General features: G+C 57.6%; 1 protein-coding gene across 1 annotated transcript; it reads right to left on the bottom strand.

Annotated features, from left to right (window-relative positions):
- Positions 1-8,478: 8,478 nt before the first annotated feature.
- Positions 8,479-10,859, bottom strand: SPR (sepiapterin reductase). Its single transcript, XM_027455863.3, has 3 exons — positions 10,377-10,859; positions 9,370-9,660; positions 8,479-9,256 (listed from the first exon to the last, which is right to left on the bottom strand). The coding sequence occupies exons 1-3, from the start codon at positions 10,819-10,821 to the stop codon at positions 9,066-9,068; spliced, it is 927 nt and encodes a 308-aa protein (XP_027311664.3). The 5' UTR covers positions 10,822-10,859; the 3' UTR covers positions 8,479-9,065.
- Between the last annotated feature and the right edge of the window lie 1,736 nt (positions 10,860-12,595).

Raw genomic sequence — 12,595 nt, forward strand, 5'->3', positions numbered from 1 at the left:
TCAAGACGGTTTATCAGCCACTTACATATGTTGCTTATAGACGCCAAACTTATTAACACAATAAAACTGCTGCTCAGAAGCCTTCCTGCTTCTTTTGCTCGCGGAGAGCGTCGGCATCGGGAGCACCTAGCCGCCTCGGACGGAGACACACGGGGTTGCCTTTAAATGGCACCGAGGAAAACAAATCCACGCAGCTCCCGTGGCCCTCTCCAAGCACCTCCAGCTCTCCGCAGCCTCAGCTCCGAGGGCAGGGAGCGGGCACGCAGCAAACGGGGGGCACCGGGCACGTCCCAGTTTTCTGGGTGCCGCGGGGCTCCCCAAAAAAGCGCACCGCTGCTCGCCTTTGTGCAGGGGACGTGCCTCCAGGAGGAGCTGGTGCCGTGGGTGCTCGGTGCTGGTGATGCACCGAGCACCGAAGCATCCAGCCTGCCACCCGCTTCCCTCGGCGAGTGGTCGGAGGGGACCCCGGGTGATTCATGTGTTTATTTTCCCGGGTGCCATATGAAAAGGCAACCCCGCGTGTTTCCATACGAGGCGGCTAGGTGCTTCCAACACTGACATTCTCCAGGAGAAAAATAGGCAGGAAGGCTTCTGAGCAGCAGTTTTATTGTGTTAATAAGTTTGGCGTCTATAAGCAACATATGTAAATGACTGATATACTGTCTTGATGCCATTTAACATTATGTTGCGGAGGTGAGCGGGAGCCAAGTCTGCAGCATTTCGACTAATATGCAAGGAGCTGCCAATTTTTTAAAATTTTTTTCTTTTCTTTTCTTTTTTTTTTTAATATATTTTTCAAATTTTAAACAAGTTAGCAATCTGCCCGCGCCAAAATAATGACTCGGACCCTGCCGTCTCCGTCGCTGTTTCCTGGAAGATGGGTAAATATTGTGCTCGTTCCTCCCTCCCGGCAGCTCGAGGATGGAAACCCCGGGCTTTGAGGGATGCAGGGAATGAAATCCCTTCTGGGTTGACCCACACATGGCTCAGGTGCTCTGCGGGATGGGGTTATGGAGTATCCTGCAATGGGGCAGCTCCTGTGGGCACCCGGCTGCCCCAAATCCCCCTTGGGGTGAGCCCCGGGGGACGTCTCTTTCCAAGCAGGGGGGTCGCAGTGGCTGTGCTGCTCTGCCAGACCCCCAAAATCCCATTTCCAGCTCCTTTCCATCCTCCCCATCGCCACAAAAGGGGGCGAGGAAAGAGCGGAGCCGCTCCGCGAGGCTGCCAAGCGCAGCCCTGGCTGGCGGCGGTGGAGGTGCCAATGTCTCCGCGCTTCCCCCTTCCCCGGCGGGGAAAAAAAAAAAAAAAGACAAGGGGAAAAAAAAAAAAACGCAGTTAGTTTCTCCTTCTCGCAAGTAATTTTCAGTTAATTTATGTTGAATCAATGGTTCCTTGCAGTCATATGGATGGCAGGCTCCCAGCCATTATTAGTGTAAACAGATTTGTGAGCAGTATATTTAGCTGTTCCATATTGCTTTTAGGAAATGTGCGCATTTCAATGGTGTATACTCGCAGAGGGCCATACCCTGCCACTGCTCTGCAGGTGGGGACGGTGCTGTTCCGAGGTGCTCAGCAGCCCCCCGTGCTCACCCGCTGCCCCGGAGCCTCCTCTTCCTCGGGAGGAAGCCTCAAGCTGGCCTCTGGGTTGTGGTCGCCCTTGGAGGCAGCAGGGATATGGGTTCCTGCGCGCCCAATCTATATTTCGTCTGCAAAAAATGGCAAAATTGGGGGTTTTGGTGGTGGGGGCGGGCTGGGCTCAGCCCTGTGGGTTGGAGAGGGATTCAGCTCATGGGTGTGGTGGTGATGGAGTGTCATCTGAGGGTGCCCCTGTGTGGGTGTCCCTTGGTTTGGGTGTCCCCTGGTTTGGGTGTCCCTTGGCATGGGTGCCCCTTGGTGTGGGTGCCCCTCGGTGTGGGTGCCCATCATTTTTTCGGTGCTGTGGGGTGCTCCCTGCTCCCCAAAGCCCCATGAAAACTCCCAAACCTACAAGAGGGCTGAGCTGAGCTCCACTGGGGGTGAATCCCCAAGGATCAGGTGCCCAAGGGGGTCCTGACCAGGTGCCCGTGGTGCTGGACCACACCAGGACCCCGGTGGCACCGGCACCCCACAAAACCACAGCCACGTCCCCGCCGTGCTGGGAGGGACCTGGGCCCCTTCCCCCTGCCGAGCAGCTGATAGAAGAGAAATTGTTTTGATGCCGAATTCCAGAAAAGTGACAAATCTCCGGAGCTTTGGGCCAAGATGTAAAACGCGCTAAAAAAGAAATCCCCAGATTTATACCGAGCGGCGCTGGATGGGTGTAAAAAAACCCAGAGCGAGCGCAGCCTGCGAGGAGCCCTCCAAGTCCTGCGGGACGGATCCTGCCGCGCATCCTCCTGCGCCCAACCTCCACGGGGGGAGCCTCCCTTGGTGGTGGCAGGATCAGACCCCCCCACCTCCCCAAAACCTCGCTCCCAATGACCCCAACAGCCCAACAGCCCTGCACGTGCCAGGAAAAAGAGGCAGGGAGCGTGGGCGCAAGACGCGAGGGCAGGATGCGGCCCCGGGGCTTTGCTATTTTAATTTTCCCTGCCGGCTTGCCCGCGTGCACAGCCAGAGCCAGCCCGAAATAGCAGGCGCGAGCGCGCTGGCACGGGTGCAACGAGTGGAAGTGCATTGGCAGCCGGGCTCGGCGCGGCAGCGGTGAAAAGGATTTGGGCATCGCCTCTCCATGGCTACCCGGGCCCTGGAGAAGTATGCCGGGCTCGGGGGGGAGGGTGCCGGCTCCTTTCAGCGCGGAGAAAGCCGCGACATCAGGGCTCTGTTGTTGGATGTCACAATCTCCCTCCCCAGAGCGTGAAAAATCAATTAGGAAGAATTAGTGACATGGCGAGGCTGCGAGCGGGCGCTGCGCGGGGAGAACCGCAGGCGCCGTCCTGCACGCCGCCGGGGCAAAGCCAGCGGTGTGCCACCAGGACCGGCCTCTACGACCCCAAAACTCACTGCCCGGGCACCCAGGGGTGCCCCACGGAGAGCGTGCCCCATGGTTTTGTGCTGCCTTGGTGCTCCCGGCCTCGGTTTCCCCATCTGAGCAATGGGCTGAGCACGGGGCCGTGGCTGCGGGGCTGGAAGGGTTCGTCGGGAGCGGAACTCGCTCCGTGCTGCTGCGTTCCTCTTCCCTCCTCTTTCTGTGTGTGTGTGTATATATATAAATAAGGCAAAGAAAAAAAAAATCCCAAACTCTGATTAAAATCCCCCTTTTTTTATTCACCTGCCCATCTTTCCTCTGTCTCCATCTCCCATTCTATCCAAACTCATAATTAATCGCTCAAGGCAAAAGTAATGAATGTTAATTGGCCATCTGTACAAAGACTAATTAAAATCTACCATGCTGGGGATTAAAACATACCTATAGCAACTGCCTGAATTGAGAATGAGACAGAGGAGAGATTGAGAAAACAGCTGAAAGGCTTGTGCAAAACGCAGTCTTGCTTAGGTGTGAGATGAGTTGCAACTCGGAGATCTGAGATGCTTTATTATTAAAAAAAAAAAAAAAAAAAGGGGGTGGGGAAGAAACTTCGCCGCTCGGAGCTGATCCCGGAGATATTTTAATGGGAATAAAGGCCGCGGGAGATTTCAAAGGCGGAGCGACACCCTTTGGACCCCAACATTTAGGGTTTCGTTTGGACGCGAACAATAGCCGCCCCTCTCCCCCCGTCCGCAGCGGCTCACGCGCCAGGAGAAAATGTTGCTGGCGTTTTTCGGCTTTTTTAGGGCTTCTGGGTTTGAAGGAACCTCTCCGGGCACCGGGGGGCTGTGGGGATGCTCCAGCCCCACTTGGGACATGGGACCCACGTCCCACGCTTCATGGTGGGGAGCAAAAAAACCCCCCTGGGAATTTTAAGAGCTTCAAATCCAGCGTGGGCATCACCACCCGGCCAAACAACCTCTCCCTGTCCCCGGGGCCGTGCAGGCAGTGTTGTGGGGTCTCCCCCGTGCCCCCACCCCAAAGAAGCGTTAATAGGGTGACGGGGGAGCATCGTGCTGTGGCTCAGCTCTGCTCCTGGCCCCTTCTTTGTGCTAAATCCTGCGCTTTGCAGGCCGGCCACCCCTTTGTTGCGATGCGGCTGGAGGGTCTGGGAGCTGGAATAGCGTGGCACAAATAACCCCACAATAATTATTCACACATCGGCTCGACCCCACTCGCTGCAGCCCCTCCGAGCCCCCGGTGACACAGGGTAAAGGGGAACGGGGCTCAAGGGTGAGCTTCGAGCCTGGATCTGTCCCACTCGGTCCCCTCCAGGGCTGGTGGCACGGCTGGAGGTGGCACGAGGTGGCCAGGAGGTGCTGGGGTCGCTCCAAGGATGGGGGCACCCATGGGTGCTGGGTGGGCGATGAGAGAGGGGCAGGGAGGAGGGCTGGGTGTGGGCGCAGGGCAGCTCCGGCACGTGCAAAATGCCATTTTTTTAGTCTAAAAAAATAAAAAAAAAGTGCTTCTCCTCCAGCCCAGCTGCGGTGAGCTTGGAATCACCACCAGGAATCAGCGCCCTGCAGCTCCCCCAGTTCATTCCCCTGGGGACGGGGCCGTCCCCTTTTCCTTGGGGACCCCAAGCACCCGCTCCCACCCCCCTGGGTGACCCAATTTTTCTCCCAGCCCCCACATTTTCCCCTTTCCTTGCGGGAACATCTGCCCTCATCCCCAGAAATGTCCCAGAGCTCCAACACATCCATCCCAGGGGCTGGCTTTTGGGGTGGCGGCAGGGATATAGGGGATGGGGTGGGGGCTGATGGGTTTCCCCCCCGTGCCGCCGCCAGCCCCGCTCCCCTGCGCTCTGCGGGAAGCGCCCGGGCTCGGCTCTGCTCTTGTTTTCTCAGATTCGGTTGTGTTTACTCCCAACACGAGTGACCGCCGTGGCCCTATTACGGGAGCGGCTGACAGTTCGGCTGACAAGTGTGCTCGCGGCAGGAATGTGAATGCGGCTCCGCCGGGAAAGGCTTTGGAGCAGGGAGGGCTTCAAAGCCTGACGGGTTTTGAACCTTCCCCCCAAACAGCGTGGGGATGGAGGAGGAGGATGGAAAGGGGACGGGGAGCAGCCAGTAGTAGGGTTGGGGTCCGGGCTGCCTGGTGTCGCCGTCTCCATGTGTGGGGAGCGAGGCTCGAAATGCGCCCGGGTTGCATCGCGCACGGGCTGGCGACAAACGGGGCAAATCTGCAGAAAAATAGGGAAAAGCCTCCCGTTCCCGGCTGCCCTGCCCTATCAGGGTGCTGTGTTAATTAATCACAGATCATTTCTGCAGTGCCCCCCCCCATTAACCTCCATCGCCGACTAAATGCTAACTCCTTAAAGGCACTCGGGGCTGGTGGGGACAGGACATTTTACCAGCAAACCCGCTGCTCTTTGGCTCTAAACCGGGTTAATTTGTCATCTCCCCTTGCCTAACCCAGGGGTCCCTCGTTACACATTAAAGGGCTGCTCTTTGGGGGGGGGCTCAGCCGGACTGGAGCTGCTCCTGCTTGGTGTTAAGGGCACCAAAAGCAGGGGGCAGCACGGGGGGGACGTGAATAAAATTGGGACGGGGACCTGGCCATGGGTTGGCCTTCCTGAGGCTCATGCCGAGCCTGCCTTCGGAGGAGGATTGCCCCAAATCCTCCGAGATGATATTCCAGAGGGGTTTGGGGAGGATCGGAGGGGTTTTGTGGCACTGTTGGGTGGTTTTGGTGCCACAGAAGGGTTTGGGGCTTTGCTGGGGGCAGAGGTGCTGAGGGGCTGCTAAGTCTGGGTTGTGTGAGGTGTGGTGTGAAGGACTCGCTTGGGGCTCGGTGAACATCCCCAAAATCCCAGGAGCAGCCCCCAAAACCCCCCTGCGGAGCTCGCGAGGAGAGACAAGGGGCTCTGGACCAGCGGGCTGCCTGCCTGGGGGGCACCCTCCCAGTAACCACACACCCTCTATGGGGTCTGGGGGGGGGAAAGTGGGCACCTCCAGGCCCTTTTTCCCCCGGGATCACCTCTCCAAGGAGCTCAAAGCTCCTTTACCTTTAGCCCCGTGGCCAGAGGTGGCTGCTCGTTTGCGAGCGGGCTCCCGGTGTCCCCCGGGCAGGGCCGTGATCAGCACTTGTGTGCCCAGCAGCCGGGACAATGAAGGTCTCCCCACTGCTGAAAATCCTTTAATAAGGGCCAGAGGGACCTGGCCACAGCCTCCCGACCCCCTGAGCCTGGGGGCAGCCCGGGTCAGTGGGGGGGCTGGGGGAGGTGGCGGGGTGCGCTCCGTTTTTAATTTGGGAGGCTTTGCGGAGCGGTGGCGGGGCTTTGCGGGGGATTTAGCGGGTTTGCCCTCGCCGCCGTGCCAGGGACCCGGTGACACACATGGAAACAAAACCCCGGCAGTGACTTTGGCTCCTTTCATAACCCAGTTCCCCGAATTTCACCCCCTGCCAGCGGCACAAAGGCGGCAGTGTCTGCTGGCACGGGAGGGGGCTGGGACCCGGGGCAGGTCACCGGTGCACGTTTCCCCTTTTTCTGACCCAAAGTGCCATCGAGACCATCTCAGGGGTTTTCTGTAATGCCTTAATTTGGATCTCACAGCGGGAGGCGTCTGCTCCAGCCTCGTCCCCGCTGTTTGCCAGGGCTCCCCCCGGCACCGCATCGCCCCCGGTGAACTTCCAACCTGGAGAAGAAAAGCTCTGCAGCAGGAAAGGGCCTGGCACTGGTGGCTGCGGTGCCCCCAGCAGCAGGTTTGGTTCCTTTCATGTTAAATAAGCTCAGAGGAAGCGAAAGGGATGGGGCTGTCCCATGGGAACCCCTGCAGGGCTGTGCCAGGGCATTGGGGACAGGGACAGTGGGGCTCGAGGACCCTGCCTGGGGCTGCCACCACCCCAGGGAGGGTCCAGGGTTGGGATGGGAAGGGCAAAGCAGAGGGAAAAGGGAAAAAGAAAAAGGAAAGGAAGGGGCAAAGTGGCCTGAGAGTCAGGAGGGGAGCCTCAGCTCTGCCTCCTCCTGCTCCATCCCCTCCAAGCCCGCTGCTCCTCCAGGCCCTGAGCCCTTAGGGGATGAGGCTGGGGCTCCCCACAGCCTCCTTACAGCAGCCTCACCCCCCCCGTCCTGTGGCTGCTCCAGTCCCTGCCCGTTACCCGGTCTCGGTACGCCCTCAGCTGGTCACAGAAAATTAATAAAAAAAAGGAAAAGGAGAAAAATATTTCCTATCATTTTGCCTTTGCGCCTTGCGGCACCCTTGGGTGCGGGGACGCCGGCTGGGGATGCGCCGAGAGCACCGCTCGTCCCCGGGGGCTGTGGGGTGGTGCTGAGCACCCACGCACACATTTAGGAGGTTTGAGGGGATGGAAATGGGGACATCTGGTCCGAGGGGATGGGATCGGGAGAGTTGGGGACATCTGGTCCGAGGGGATGGGATCGGGAGAGTTGGGGACCTCTGGTCCCATCCAGGCACAGCGCGTCTGCGCCCCGCACCGCGGCTCAGATGGCCACTGGCACGCTGAGAGTTTCGGAAGGAGAGGTTTGGGAAGCACCCAGGGACACAGCCCCTAGCCTATTTGCACTAGGTTAAGCACCTACATTTAGGCAAATGTCCAAAATCCAGGTAAAAAAGATAAAAACGTCTCTCGAAGGAGAGGTTTTGGTTGGGGAAATGTCTGATTTTAAATGGCCCGTGTGGTACCACAGACCCCCACGTAGATGCTCTAAGGCAAAACAGATTTGCTGCTGGAGGGTGGTCAGGTGCCAACCCAGTACACACGACCCCAAAATAATCCTCCCCTTTGGGGCCCCTCAATTTTACTGCATCTCAACCCAAAAAGCCCATCGGGACCTCCCAGCCCGTTCCTACCAAGCCGTCCCCCAGCTCCACCTGCAGCTTGGGGCTCCTTCCACCTCCTCTGGGGGGTCTCCCTCCTCCTGCAGCCCAGAACCCGTAAGAGCAGGATTTGGGGATACCCAGCTGTGATCACCGGCGCTACTCATTGCAGAGAAGCGGATCCCAAAAGGACCCAATCTCTGCCCATAAACTGGCTGGGACAGGGCCCACCCAGCTGCAGGGTGAGGGGTGATTTTCAGCCCTCTGTGAAAGGAGGCGAGTCCAGGACCCCCTGACCCCTGAGAGGACAGCAGCAGGTCCTTCTGGGCTCCCCAAAAACACACAACGGCATCAGGCACCAAACCCAGAAGAAGAGGTATAGGAAGCAGAGGGATTTTTGCTAATAATTAACTTAATAGGGACACAGGGAAGAGGAAACCAAGAGGCAGACTAGCTCTGGAGAAGGCTTCGTTGAGCTTGACGGAATTAAGTGAACGTGGAGTTAATGGAAAAGGGTTTTTTTGATGGAATTAAGTGACCACGGAGCTCAGGAAATCACCTGGAGGTGGCAGAGAGGACCCAGAGGGACACGTGTGGTGCCTTGCGGGATGATGACCACGACCTGAGCCAGGCTCCCTGCTCCCACCCTCCCCAGAGCGCACCCACTTTGAACACACAGCAGAAAGACCAGAGCAGACAGGAAACTTTTAATGACTGGAGACGTAGGGAGACAGAAAAATAATCTCGGAATAAAAGGCTGCAAGAACAGGGTGGCAGAAGGAGCTAGGCGTTTCTGGGGCAGGTGGGGGGTGCCAGCCTCGCCACCAGCACTGTGCTTGTCCCACCTCTGGCACTCCAAGGAGTGGGCTTACGCCTCATGGAACTTGGAAAAATGAGGCTAAAAGCCCACAAATAACTAAAAGAACAACCTGGAAGAGGCTCAAACCCCAGCCCCAGCCCCAAGAAAACAGGAAAAACTCAGGGCAGTGATCAAACCCTCGCCCAGGGCTATGCTTGTGCCAGCTGGAGCTCCGGGCAGGCACCCCGGTGTTCGCATCTCCTGCGCAGGCAGCTCCCTCTCCTGGCAGCTCCCTGCCTGCAAGCAGCACCGGGAGCTGCTCAGCTCTGATCCCAAACCCTCTGGGCTCTGAGAGAGCCCCCAAGCTGCAGGAGAGTCTCTGGAGAGATGGGGAAGAGCCAGGGGTGATGACCTCCTGCTCTTACTTCTCTGAAGTACGACAGCAAAGCACGCAGGCGAGGGGCCAGGTGAGAGCAGCTCAGACGTCGTAGAAATCCACGTGGGCGCCGGAGCTGAAGGCGTCCTCCTCCAGGAGCTTCAGGAGCTTCTGGGCCGACACGGAGCAGTCGATGAGCTGCCCGCTCTCCTGCAGGCTCTGGAAATGCCGCCGCATCTCGGGGTCTCCGGTCTTCGTGCGGGCCAAGAGCTGCATGTCCGTGTCCAGAGGACCTGGGGAATCAAAGCAGAAGAAATCACAAACTCTGGTGCCCGTTCTCCTTCTGCACCTGGAGGAATATCTCCTTCTATTAAAACCAGCAGCAATTAACGAGCCCCCTGCTCACCCGGGGCGTAGTTGAGCACGCGCACGTCGGGCTCCTCCAGCGCCAGCACCTGGAACATCATGTCCCGGGCAGCCTTCCCGCTGCAGTACAGCGCCCAGTTCTTGAAGGGCTTTAGGGCGCAGAGGGAGGAGATGTTCACCACCGTCCTGCTCGAGCCGGGGCGCTTCCCGAAGGCCTGCAGGGCGGCCGTGGTGAGGCAAAGCGCCGAGGTGACGTTGAAGGCGAAGTAGGTGTTGATTTCAGCCGGGTCGGTGAGGTCGAGGAAGGATTTGGAGATGTCTCCCAGGGAGCCTGGGAACGAAGGACAAATGAGCCTGGAGTAGTTAAATATGGCCCCAACACCGTCCATATTTGCACCCCCATTTCCACAAGCAACACCCCAATGGGGACAAACATTGGGCAGCTTTGCTGGTCCAAGCTCTCCTGCTTAGATCGGGATCTCCTGGGAGAGCGAGGAGCTCGGCACGGCTCTGCTCACGTTTTTGGGTCACCCATGGGCAGCACCACGGGACAAGGACCTGCCCTGCCTGAACAAACAGCTCCCAACCTTTGGCCTCAAGCGCAACACCCCACAGGGCACCACACACTCTGCATTTTGATCTTTCTGGACCAAGTTGGGGGAAGATCTGAGGTCCTGCTCCTGCAGCGCTGTTACCTGCTGGAATGGTTGGCCTTATCCCAGAAATAATGGGGGAAAAGTGGCCCTAAAGCCAGCAGACTTTGGCCCTAAAGCCAAAGCAGGGTCTGAAGGTTTTCTGGAGGACAGAGCTTGAGGAGCAGGGCCGGAGGAAAGCAGGGGGCTGCAGGAGGAGGTGGGGGGCTGCAGGATGAAGCCGGGGGGGCTGCAGGAGCCTCAGCAGCAGCAAAGCACGGAGCTCCTGCACCACATCCCGGCAAGGAGCAGTCCCGGCGCTGCTGCCCCAGCTCCCCGGCCCCGTTCACAACAAGCCCCCGGCAATCCCCCCGCGCCCACCCCCACCATTAGGAGCCCCGCTCCCGGTTGTTACCGGCGTTGTTAACGACGAGCAAAGGGCCGGGCGGCGCCGAGGGCAGCAGCTCCCGCAGCGCCTCCACCGCCTTCCGCAGCCCCTGCTGGGTGCTCAGCTCGGCGGCCACGCACTCCACCCGCAGCCCGGCGGCGGCGGAGCCCCGCAGCTCGGTCGCCAGCTGGGCCAGCGGCTCCTCGGAGCGGGCCAGCAGCACCAGCAGCGAGCCCCGGCCCAACCGCGGGGCCAGCAGCCGGGCCAGGCTGCGCCCGAAGCCCCGCGAAGCCCCCGTCAGCACGCAGGAGGTCGCGGGCCAGCGCTGCGGCTCCGCTCCCGGCCCTATTCCCGGCCCTATTCCCGATCCCATTCCCGGCCCTATTCCCGGCCCCATTCCCGGCCCCGGCTCCATCGTGGCGCGCCACGGAGGGGGCGTGGCTTCGCGCCCCCGCGCCGTCACGCGCCCCATTCATGCCCCCGTGACGTCACGCGCCCCATTCATGCCCCCACCGCCCCTCAATGGGCGCTCCGCCAGCCCCAGCTCCCATTGGCTGCCCCCGCCCCTCGCCACGCCCCCTAGGTGGGCGTGGCCAGGGCTCGGCCCTACTCCCGCCGCGCCCCCGCCCCGCGGGGCTTCCCCTGCGCCTTGTGGCCCCAAATCGGGGTTTTTGGCCCCGTAGCAGTTTATTTATTTTATTTTTATTTACTTTATTTTTATTTTTATTTTTATTATTTTATTTTTATTATTTTATTTTATTTTATTTTATTTTATTTTATTTTATTTTATTTTTTTATTTTATTTTATTTCATTTTATTTCATTTAATTTTTTCCCCTATATATATTTTTTCACCCAATATCAGTTTTTTCCTGAAATATTTGTTTTTCCCCCATTATAATTCCTTTCCCCGATATAATTATTTCCCCAATATGTATTTTTTCCCCCAATATCAGTTTTTTCCTAATATATTTATTTTTCCCCCATTATAATTCTTTTCCCCGATATAACTATTTCCCCAATATATTTTTTTCACCCAATATCAGTTTATTTTTTCCCCTACATAATTTTATTTTTCCTCATTATCTTTTTTTTTTTTTTCCCTATATATATATATTTTGCCCAGTATCTTATTTTTTTTTTTTCCCAACTTATTTTTTTCCCCCAATATATTTTTTTACTGCTGGGCCCAGGGGTGCCGGAGCCCTGGCACAGACTGCCCAGAGCTTGGGGGGCTCCTCCTGGGGGAGCTGCAGCAGCCACCGGGATGTGGGGCTGGGCACCTTGCTGGGGGTCCTGCCCACCTCAACCACGCTGAGATCCTGGGATTAGGTGACAACACTGTTGTCTGATCCCAGAAATTCCTAAAGCCCTTTGTAAATGAATATTTTGGTGTATGAGGATGCAGCCAGCTTTCCAAGTGGGGCCCGGTGGGTGAGGAGCTAGCTGCTGGCTGGTTCCAGTCTCACAGCTCTCACACCCTGAGCACAGACGGCCCCCGCGGTGCCTGAGCAGGTAACGAAGCCGAGTTTCTCTCCATTAAGCAGTCACAGCTGCTGCCGAAACCCCCGCGCGTTCTAATAAAGCATTAAAAATTCATGGCGTGGCGAAAGCCCAAGAGCGATATTTGTTGTGCTAAAGCAAATCTTTCACGTTCGGCAAAATTAAGATCGTCAGCAAGAAGGAAGACAGTGAACGCGTGGCTTTGTCACGAGCAGCTTCTTGATGGCAGAACTTGCCTTGGTGGGTGCCAGTTCCCCCCTTTCTGCCTGCCCTGCACCCATCACATTTCTCGTCCCCATTCCCAGGGCCAGCTGGAAACGAGCAACATTTTAATGGAGTTTTCTTCCAGTGGTTCACTTCTCCCAACTGAGCCGTTTCCAGACCCCAATGAATTTGTGTAGAATTGGGGGTGAGGGTTTGGGAAGCCAGCAGAAGCTGCCTGCATTAATCCGCACTAAAAACAAGAAATCAGAGAGAGGGAGGAAACTCCCTCTGGGAGTTTAGCCGTGCCCTTTAGTCCTGCAGATCCTCCTCAAATATCTGCTGGGTTTCAATGTGGCACAATCACGCTGACTGTGCTTATTCCGCTTCTCCTGGAGAACACTGAGCCCTAAGCATCACTCAGCGATTTCAGGGCTGCTGCAGCCTCAGGGTTTTTTTTTTGTTTGTTTGTTTGTTTTTTTGTGCTCAGGGACAAGGAGGCACCGGCTCTCTTTGCTCCTCCTTCCAAGCACCCTGATGTGC

This window comes from Anas platyrhynchos, chromosome 4, assembly GCF_047663525.1.
Source record: "Anas platyrhynchos isolate ZD024472 breed Pekin duck chromosome 4, IASCAAS_PekinDuck_T2T, whole genome shotgun sequence".
NCBI classification, from domain to species: Eukaryota; Metazoa; Chordata; class Aves; order Anseriformes; family Anatidae; genus Anas; species Anas platyrhynchos.

Excerpts from the sequence above, each read along its gene's own strand:
- SPR (XM_027455863.3), bottom strand. The coding sequence starts at position 10,821 with ATGGGGCGCGTGACGGCGCGGGGGCGCGAAGCCACGCCCCCTCCGTGG. Across the intron at positions 9,661-10,376 it reads GCTCGTCGTTAACAACGCCG|GCTCCCTGGGAGACATCTCC; the intron begins GTAACAACCGGG and ends CTTCGTTCCCAG. Across the intron at positions 9,257-9,369 it reads CGTGCTCAACTACGCCCCGG|GTCCTCTGGACACGGACATG; the intron begins GTGAGCAGGGGG and ends TTGATTCCCCAG.